Consider the following 11,011-nt stretch of genomic DNA (forward strand, 5'->3'; position numbering starts at 1 on the left):
AAATAATATTTTATATTAAAAAATCAAAATTATTAATTAATTATTTTAAATAAAGTATTACTTAAGAGATATTGTTTTAGCTATATAAAATTATAATCATTGATTTAAATAAATACGTGAAATATATTATATTATAATCTGTATTAATTTTATTTTATTTTTTAATCTAATGTTATTAATTTAATATAATTAAAGTGAAAAAATTTAAAATTTAATATAATTAGGGTGAGAAATTTAAATTTTGAAATTCGAAATGGATAATTAATATGTTGACAAATGGCATGATATGAGACATATAATTTAATGAAGAGTTCTAATATAATACCACTTGTCAATAAGAGATTAAACATAATAATTTATTAGAATAGAGATTTTTTTTTGTCCGGCCTTAAAACCTGCTTGAATAGACCCTATTGCTCCTATTGCTGCTTGAAAACTCAAAACTCAAAACCCGGGCCCATGCATATCTTCATGGGGTACAGGTACATGAACGCGTGCATTTTCAATATTAGTCGGTAAACTTCAATACATCAATAAATTCTTGCGTACTAAAATTAGTAACAAACGGACAATTATTTGTATAATCAAGTGTACTTAAACAGACAAAAATGGAAAACCCCACATGCCTAATTTTCTCTATTTTCATACGTTATAATTAATGACCGAAAAGACGTGCAAAAAAATGTTTGCGTATAAAATCGATCACCCATGCAATAAATAACTCATAACAGAACACAATTATAGATAAAATTCACAAATTACCTTCCTTTCGATTTGAAACGTTCATACATTATTCATGTTTTATTCAATATAGAACAACTCCGGAAATCCCACATATGAACATTGTTACAAACGAAAAACACATAAAAGGAAAGTAAAAAACTTCCCAAATCAGAAGATTGTCAAAGGATACTCATTCTTCCCTTTGGTAGTCAATGGATCGATGATTTTTCTCCATCCATTATAGTCGATCATATCATCATCACTAAAGGGTACCAAAAATCCATTTACAAAAAAGAATGGCGTGCCATACACCCCTCTCATACATCCGTACTGTAAAAAAAAAAAAAAAAATCTCAAGTAAGAATTCTCTCGACTACCTACAGGGACAACCCCAAACTCTACAGTGTGGAAACTTATATGAGGTTGTCCCTATATGGAACAGAGAATTCTTAAGTAAGAATTCTCAACCACTTATAGGGACAACCCCAAACTCTGCAATGTGGAAACCTGTATTGGGTTGTCCCTATATGGGGGTTGTCTCAATATATTAGGATAGCCCCAACCCATCCCAAAAAAAAAAAAATAGTCTTTAATTATTTTTTTTGAAATGTTTGTTATGTATTTCTTAAGCTAGTTGTGGTACTACATTTTATGCACAATGTACAACTCATGAAGCTGGGTTGGATTAATTACCTTGAATGAAACCCTTGTTTTGATACTGGTTTTTGTGTCACTGAATCCTGACCTAATGGCAGATTGGATGGAGTTTCCAAGTGTTCTTGATGCAAATCCTATAACTTTATCGAGAGCAGCTGCTCGGGATATGTTATTAGTTTTTGCATTGTAAAATTGGTTCTGTTGATATGTCAATAAACACATGATCAGCTTACAAAAGTATAACCATGATTAAAAATTGGAATGAATTATTGAAATAAACAAAAAGATATAAAAAAACACTTGTACTTTCATTATTTTGTCCATTTAGTTGGTTGACTATTTTCTATAGTACATAAACCATTATACTATTTTTGACTCGTTAGAAAAAAGAGTAAATTACTGAAATCGTCTCTATGGTTTGGTTAAAATTGCACGTTTGGTCCCTAACTTTTTTTTTTGTACTCGGATCGTCCTTATGGTTTGATTTTGTTGCGTTTTTCGTCCCTATGATTTGATTTTGTTGCATTTTTCGTCCCTTACATACATAAAGATAGGGACCAAACATGCGATTTTTACCAAACCATAGGGATGAAAAACGCAACAAAATCAAACCACAGGGACGATCCGAGTGCAAAAAAAAAGTTAGGGACCAAACGTGCAATTTTGACCAAACCACAGGAAGGATTTCAATAATTTACTCTAGAAAAAATAATTTACTAAGCTACCGAGCTTAAAAAAACAAAATTACAATCTCTGGTTATTATAATAATATTTCGGTGGCTAAATCGATAAAATAGTGAAAATACTTTTGTGTTTTTATGTATTTATCCCTTTTTCAAAACTAGGTAAAATGCAAAAATGTTTTTTTTTTCTAAAATGTTAATAAAATACAAGGGTCTAATCACTACTGATTGAGTAAATCAAATACAACGGTGAAAGTTTGTAATATTTTTCTATATTTCGCAAATAAACAAAAGCAAAAAAAAATAAAAATAAAAAAAAATAAGTAACAACTTTAGCATATATGGTAAATGATTGATTTTGAGTCAAGAGTTGTAACCTGATACTTAAAGAATGCCTCCAACAGAGGGTATGTAGCCGAAGAATTTAAGTCGTTGACAATATGCAACACTCTAGAAGTAATGAAAGCATTATCGTGGTATCTGTAGAAAAACATTAAAAAAAAATGATAAACCGCAAAACATAACTTCGAAAACCATTACGAGTTTATTCACAATGATGCTAGATTACATGTTATTTATTTATTTTATTTTTTTCTAGTATCATGTAATGTATAGATAAAGTGATGTTGGATACATAATGTTTAAAAAATATTAGACAAAATGATGACACATTAAGAAAAAAATTAAATATGGACAAATTTGTTAATAGTTAATTAAAAAAGGAAAACCACTTTTTCCCGACTTTTTATGCTAAGTTGTGTTTATTGCATTACCTCAAAATTTGAGCTCAACACTTTTAAAAGCATCCATAACAAGAGATTTTTAGGAGTTTCTGAAAATTGAAAAAAAAAAAAACACTATTCGATTAGTTTTTCAAACCATTTTTTTTAAAAGAGCTTGTCAATTAACAAATTTTGACCGTAAGTTTTTCCAATGATTTGGTGGGTCCCATATGGTTTCGAACAAATGTTAAAAATAAACACTTATACAAACAACAATAAAATGATTAAAACAAAATTAATACGTCCCATAAATAAGCAAATTGAAAAAAAAAAAAAAAAAAACTCTCATAGTGTGCCAGATAAAATAAGTTTTTTAACTTTAAATTCCATAATGAAAATTTCAATTTAAAGTTTTTTTTTTTTTAAAGAAAAAGCTCTCGTTTGATCTAAGTTATCCAAAGGAACGGATTTTTTTTTAAAATATATAATTTTGATTGTAATAGTATGTGCTGTAGTGCTGTTTGGCATTGGAGATCTAGAGTTAGTAAAGTCGCTTCCAATCATAAATCAAAGACAAAAAGAGGCCCAAAACTTCAAATCAAGAAAACTACTTTATATCCCACCAAAATCCATTTACTTTAAAAAAATATAAATCATATCCATTTACTTTAAAAAGACGCATCATATGTTGTACTATATGTAATATTTGTTCCTCTAATGTGGGAGCTTTCTTTTGCTTTTCATGGTTATCAACAGATTTTTAAAAGAAAGTTGGCAACTTGGTTCTTCAAAAGTGAAAAGTGAGCTCACCCATGTTGTACGTGCTACTTTAATAGACGTATCACCCATGTACTCTATGCATTAAATGTTGTACTATTGCAATCAAAATTCAAAACTAACATATGTACAAACAACTAGGCCATGCTCAGAGGTGGTTTTCATTTTTCAATAGGGTTTAATTGTTTTTTTTATAAATTCAAAAGTAATTATTATAATAATAACAATTTAATATTAATATAAATTAAAATATAGTTATAGAGAAAATAAAAAAATAATAGCTATGGAATGAATCAAGATCAATACTAAACAAAATTGACAAAGTTGGTATACTACCACACGATTCATTTCTATAGTTTACTCGAATGCCACGTAAATTTCTTGGATTTTTGTAATCCTCTCTAATACAATAAATGAAAGTTTTTTTTTTTTTTTTTTTTTTTTTTTTTTTTTTTTTTTTAATTTTTTTTTGTTATTTTTTACGCTCTAGTTTAATTTGTTAAATGTCATTTTGTGGCTATTTTAAATAATTTTTTTACACATATTATTTTATTAATTTTTTTTTATTTTATTAAATTCCACATTAGATTTTAATGAAATAATTACAATAAATATAGAATAATTACTTTTAATTTCACTAATAAACTTATTTTTAATTTTCAAAATTCCTAAAATTAAAACTTATTAATTTATTTATTTATTTTTTTAAAATTTAAAAGATAAAAAATATTTCCATTATAATAATTCATTATTTTTTATATTTTTTTTTATAAATTCAAAGTTTTTAAATATTTTAATTTTTATATAATTTTTTTTTTTAAATTAAATCATAAGTCTCACAATTACTCAATAAAATATTGAATGCCACGAGGGTACCCACCTCAACAAAAATATATTTCCATAACTTACTCAACAAAATATCGAATGCCACATGGATGCCACGTGGCTACACACCTCAACACCAAATAATATATGACCTTTCAAAGCCGCTTGCAAACTCATTTACAATGCCACATCACAAAAAATCAAATGCAACCTATATTCTATCTTTGGCAGTTTAAAAGACTTGCAAACTTCGATTATATTATTTTTTGATCAAATAACAATATTTAACATCAATATATATATATATATATATATATATATATATATATATATATATATATATATATATATATATATATATATATATAAAGTTTTATATTGTTAAACAAATTAATGTATATTTATCTAAACGTAATTGATAAAATATATAAAAATAACATCAATTTTTCATTTTATAACATATCAAGTATTTTTTTTTGTCGTTTTTTTCATATCGCATTTTCAAAGTTGTGTATTTTTTACTATCATGTCATCTTGGGTCATCCACCGAATATTTAAATCATCAATAAATTAAACTAAATATAATATTTATTATTATTTTATTTTTTGCCATTTAAAAAATATTTTTAATTATAATATTTATATTAATATTAATTTATTATTGACTAGTCATTAACTTTGATTATTTAAAATATATACCAATAAATATAAAGTAATTGTTGAAATGACAAAAATAATTGCAAAAGTGACATGTTTGAAAACAAACGATAAGTTTAGGGACTCTAACTGAAAATACGTTTATTTTAGCAATGTTTTCAAACTACAATAAAAGAATAAAATTATAACTAAAATTCGAATAGAAATAAACAAATAGCATATCATATATCTAGCCCTTTTTCCAGAGCCAAGAGCAACAAATTCAGAACAAAACACGACTTCAGATTCACAAGCTTCTGTTGATTAAAGCACAATCGCTCTGAATTTATGACTTATTGCTCTGGAAAAATGAATCGCCATTAATGAACAAAGTAGCTTGAGTATTGAAAAAGAGAGTGGGAATACTTACGGTAAAGGGAAAGTGTGAACGATGAGAGAGACGACGGTGGGGCCGTAATGATCGACGGCTTGTTTGAGTGGAGCCCACGAATCTCTGCTATCGGGGCAAACTGGATCGTAGAAGGCCTCAATCAGGACGGTGTCCGTCGACGCCGCGCGTTTCTTATACACGAATCCGTCGTACCTCGATGGATATATAGACTGTGATCGGAGTAAAACCGCCGCGAAGGACAAAATTAGTAGGGATATCACCGGAATATTCGGTTTGTACATGGTGGTGCGGCGGCGGTGGGAAGAAGAGGGAGGATGAAAATTTTGGGGGAAAATGACGATGTCAACTAGGTTGAACTTGAAGCAGAAGTTTTGGCAGTTGAGCAGTGGACTGAAGTATATAGACTTGCATTATGCCCTAAACGTGTTATGCCACTCGCTTGCCTTTTAATTATAGCAAAAATGGCTCGTTGTAGTAGACACAATTTTTAGAGTATTTTTTTTATTTTTTTTATTTTTTTTATTTTACATTATAACTAAGCGAATATCCCTATATTCTATAATATATTTAAAAAATATATATTTATAAAATATATTTTTCTTTTTATAAGTATATAAATGATGTTGTTGTTAATTATTATATAATAAATTTGTATAAATATGTTTTGTTTTGAATTACTATATGATAATGTAGATATCTTTTGTTTTTGTCATTGTGACACTGATTTTTGTATGAATGCAGACACATATATTTAGTTAAATATTTTATTATTTAAAGTATAAACTTCTGGTCAGAGTATTTTAATCTCATTGTATTTATAGTCTATATATCTTTTATGGGTTGATATAATCATTTACTATAAACAATGCTCTGATACCAATCTGTCACACCCTAAAACCAAGAACGGTGGAAACGTTCTGGGGCGGAGGACGTCATGTAAAGTATCACAACAGTGCAAAGTAGTAAACAAGCAACAACATCATCCATTACATTAATAGTAAAATTTTAATACATGAGTGTTCTTTTATATAATAAGACATGATAAGTAATCAAAATGAAAGACAAGTCTTGACTGCTCCGTCTTCTCAAAACCTGGTCATCGTACCTGTCTACTGGTGACTTAACAATACAAGTTATTTTGAAAGCGTAGATCAACATTTAAGCTGGCGAATTCATAAGTATTTTAGTGTCATTGCTTTGTAAAACTGTAAAGAAAAGACTAGTAAATGTTTAGTGAAAAAGTTTGTATAAGTATGAAACCCGAGAAAAGCCTATATTTCCTATTAGTATAAAAAGTAGTCTTCTACCAAGACCCGACTGTTTTGAAAGTTTGCCTCTCTGTAAGAATGAAGGTTTTTCCCATGTAGAACTATTATTATCAAAATATAGCCTTATATTACCCTTTATATGAGAAGATCACAATTTTAAAATAATGGGAAAATTTATATGTGTACTACGTACAATATTATTTGTATTAATCACTGAAGTAATAACTACCTTAAAACCAATGGTTTAAGGCAAAATGTGATGTGATTGTTACCATACTAATCTGACTAAAATACGACGATGAAAGACATCGGAAGAAATGACATTTGGCACCCGTAGACTTGCAAGTCCCACTGTAGCGAACAACAAAGGTGTAGGATAATCAATTCAGTATAGATCTATACGCAAACTCACGCTCTCCCTCCAGGAGATTCTGGTTACAAAACGTGACATAACGAAATGGTCGATGTGTCATGAAGTAGTATCTCACATTATGTTATCTCTTAATCTTGTTATAGTAATATTGTTCTATGTATAGTATTCTCTGTATAGTATTCTTGGTATAGTATTCTCTGTTATAATATTCTTTATATAGTATTCTCTGTCTACTATTCTCTGTTATAGTATGTAATAGTATCTCTTCATATAGTATGTAATAATATATTTGTATAGACTCATGAATGAACTGACTCTTGTGTGATTCCTTGTACTAGGAATAGTAAGTAGTATCTCCTAACTATACCTATTTGTAGTTACTAGTAATGTATGTGTATAACCGAAAGTATGCCTTTGCCCCAAAGGTACTGAATTGATTGATAGAACTTTTATGTCTATATATGTATACATAATATATAACTAATATTTAGACGACATTCGAACAAATAACCGATACCCTAAGGCCACATCCAAACAAAGAAAAGGAATTAAAGCGAGCTAGCAGTACTAAGTCCTTTAAACATTACTTACATAACTATACATATAAAGGCATGCATTTGCCAATATAAAAGCATTAAAAGAGGTTTTTAAAACATTTGAAGAATTTAATAATAAAAATGATGACTTGATGTCAATTTATAAAACGATTTAAAAGCAGTTTGTTGGCATAAACAGTTTAAAGTATAAGAAATCCTTTGTTTGAAACATAGTTATAAGAGAATTTGAAAGGAAAGATTTAGTATAACAAACAAGTTTGATATAGATTTTAACATGTAAAAATGTTTAAGAAATCATTTTGAACTAGTATACTTAGTAAAACAGCTAAAAGTGTAGTGATTCCATAGCTTGGTAATTATTAATCACATGTGATTGATATAATAACTAACATGATTCAACTTGTATTCCCCCCCCCCCCCCCATAAAAGCATTTAAAAACACTTAAAAGGTTAATTAAGGGGTATGAACTCACCTGTAGTGAGTGGTTTGGATGAACGGATGGTATAGGATGCTAAGTGTCAAGTGAAGACTTGAGCACACAAAAGGATCCTATTTAACATATATTGACACATATATGCATCCAATTAGTCAATTAACAACTAATTACTCAAATAAAGACCACCTAAAACATGGATAACACTTTGATTCAAGTGTAGGAGTACATTAGGGTTGCATCTAAGGAGTGTAGGGCCTCTCAAAGGAGTTTATGGTCCAAATGGTAACAACTCATGAGTTTACGGCCCATGGTCATTTCCCCATGAGTTTACGACTGTAAACTCATGGTATTAGGTACCATTTTGTGTCTTGAGGCCTTATAAGTCATAAAGAAGCATCCTTACTTCATGTCTAAACCTTAGGAAGTCATGGTGGCACAATCTCACTCCTCTATAGAGTTTACGGCCCATAGACCATTCCCCATGGGTTTACGGCCGTAAACTCTATGTATTCATGGTCTTTTTGATGCTTAAGGTCCTAAGCACTTCAAGGAAGTGATCTAGACTAGTGTCCAAGGATAAGGGAGGGACTAAGGCTCAATTTGCCCCATCTTTTAGGGTTTACGACCCAAGAACATGCCTTGGCCATAAACACTTTTGATCATGTGTTTCTTTGTGTTTTCTAGGTGTAAACAAGTTCATTTCAAGTGTATAACAAGCTAGGATAAGTGTACTTACAATCTAGACGCTTGATTGGGCGTTTAAGGTCCAAGAACACTAGTGTGTGTTCTTGGTGTTTTGAAGAACACTTGAAGATCTATGTAAACATGAAGAATTCATGGATGAAATGGAGTATAAAAACTAGATGAAAGGTTATAAACACAAATCAAACAAAGAAAACACTTACATTTTGGAAGATTTGGAAGAAGAATTGGATGATACTTGAGAGGGAAATGGTTTCTAAACTTGAAAATGTGAAAAAGTGATAAAATGACTAAGTGTCAGTTATATAGTCCTTAGGGTTTACGGCCCCAATACCATTTGGGCCGTAAACTCCAAACTCTTGGAGTTTTGGAAAATAAATGTTGCACACTTTACCCTAAAGTATCATCTCTCCAGTTATCTCTTGCAGTACATGGCTTTAGAACACTCAAACTGACTCCAAAAGGCTTAAAAGTTAGCAGAAACCGTTTTGACTTCTATTGAAGTGTTTGACTGAACAAGATAGAAAATTTCGGGTTGTCACATCATCCCCCTCGTTAGAGGGAATTTCAACCCGAAATTAGAGTTTAAGAAAGGAAGTAGCTATGAACAATCAAGTAAAAAGGGATGAGGATATTTCAGTTTCACTGATCCTCGCTCTCCCATGTGAATTCCGGTCCTCGCTTGGCTTTCCAACGAACCTTCACCAATGGGATGCGGCTTTGCTTCGTCCGCTTGACCTCTCGGTCCATGGTCACTACGGTTCTTCCACGAAGGTGAGGATCTTGTTGAACTCGATATTGTCGAGTGGGATTACAAGAGTCTCATCGGATAGACACTTTTTCAAGTTTGAGACGTGGAAGGTAGAATGTACGTTGTTAAGTTCACGGGGTAGGTTGAGTCGTAGATGCTTCTATGCTCTTTCTTACTACGAGAGTGTAACATCCCGAGTTCAGGTGTGCAAGTTCAGGGTTCAAAGTGAAAATGTGAATGGGCAACTCGACGAGTCCATGGGTGGACTCGGTGAGTAGGGTCGCGATTCTGGTCGCGTGTTAAGTGGCCAACTCGGCGAGTCGGCGGCTGGACTCGGCGAGTTGGTGCTGTGTGGAGAAAACCCTAATTTCGGGGGATGAGCCCTATATAAAGGACATTATACCCTCTCCCCAGCCTCTTTACCCTCTCTTGAAGTCCAGAAAACCCTAATGCGCGGTTGTGAGTGATTTGAGAGCATTTGAACCTTGAAGAAGAGATTTTGGAAGGGATCTTAGAGAGTTAAGAGGCTTGGAGCAAGGGGCTTTGCAAGGATTTGGATTTCTCTTCTGTTGGAGCTTTCTTTTGAGGTATTATTTCGTTGCTTGGGCTGTTATTCTTCTAGATTCATCATTTTAGAGTTTTTGGAAAGCATAGCTTGTGATATTTTGAGTTTGGAGGTTAGATCTGAGGTTGCCACCTCAGATCTGGAATGGAGAAGGTCTAGAGTGCATTAAAGTCCATGTTCTTGAGTGGTTGGTGAAGCCATATTGTCCCAAAACCTAACCCTAGAGTGTTATATGCTTAGATCTCTTTGGATTCACGTAAAGTTTGCCACTTTACGTGATGGATGGGTTGTAGAAGGGTAGATCTATGGTTTGGATCATCTGCATGGCCCGAAAAGCTTCTGTATGGATTAAGATCTAGGGGTACTTGACGAGTCACAAGGGTGTACTCGGCGAGTTGCTTGAAGATGGGCAGGAACTTGACGAGTTGGAAGAACAACTCGGCGAGTTGGTTGAAGATAGCCTTGGACTCAGCGAGTCTGTTCTTGGACTCGGCGAGTCTGGTCGTGAGGTCCTAACCTTCTTCTGGTTGAGCCGTGAATCGGTGAGTCAAGGGAGGACTCAGTGAGTTGAGTGCGAGGGGACTCAGAGTTGTGGGACTCGGTGAGTCTCGGGGTGACTCGGCGAGTTGAGTCGTAGATTGGGAAGTTCTGAGCATGGGGACTCGACGAGTCAGTGGGTTGACTCGGCGAGTAGAGTCAGTCAGGAGGTTGACTTTGACTTTGACCAAGGGTTGACCAGTTGACTTTCAGGGGCATTTTGGTAATTATTGGCAATTGTTTTTGAGTTCATTGTTTTGGTGTTGGCTAGTGGTGGAGATCATGTCAGTGGTCGGAGCAGCTTGGTCTTATCTCTTCAGTCAACAGTTGTAGGTGATTTATCCGCACTATATCGACAGGGTCTATGACACCAAGGCCGACCCTTT

At 32.1% G+C, this 11,011-nt stretch overlaps 1 protein-coding gene across 1 annotated transcript; it reads right to left on the bottom strand.

Moving 5' to 3' along the window:
• Positions 1-750: 750 nt before the first annotated feature.
• LOC145028899 (uncharacterized) lies at positions 751-5,838 on the bottom strand. The gene is made up of 4 exons (XM_078977604.1): positions 5,454-5,838; positions 2,441-2,543; positions 1,417-1,578; positions 751-1,053 (listed from the first exon to the last, which is right to left on the bottom strand). The coding sequence occupies exons 1-4, from the start codon at positions 5,714-5,716 to the stop codon at positions 892-894; spliced, it is 690 nt and encodes a 229-aa protein (XP_078833730.1). The 5' UTR covers positions 5,717-5,838; the 3' UTR covers positions 751-891.
• Between the last annotated feature and the right edge of the window lie 5,173 nt (positions 5,839-11,011).

The sequence above is a fragment of the Lactuca saligna genome, chromosome 2 (assembly GCF_052625555.1).
Source record: "Lactuca saligna cultivar CGN05327 chromosome 2, ASM5262555v1, whole genome shotgun sequence".
In the NCBI taxonomy this organism is placed as follows: Eukaryota; Viridiplantae; Streptophyta; class Magnoliopsida; order Asterales; family Asteraceae; genus Lactuca; species Lactuca saligna.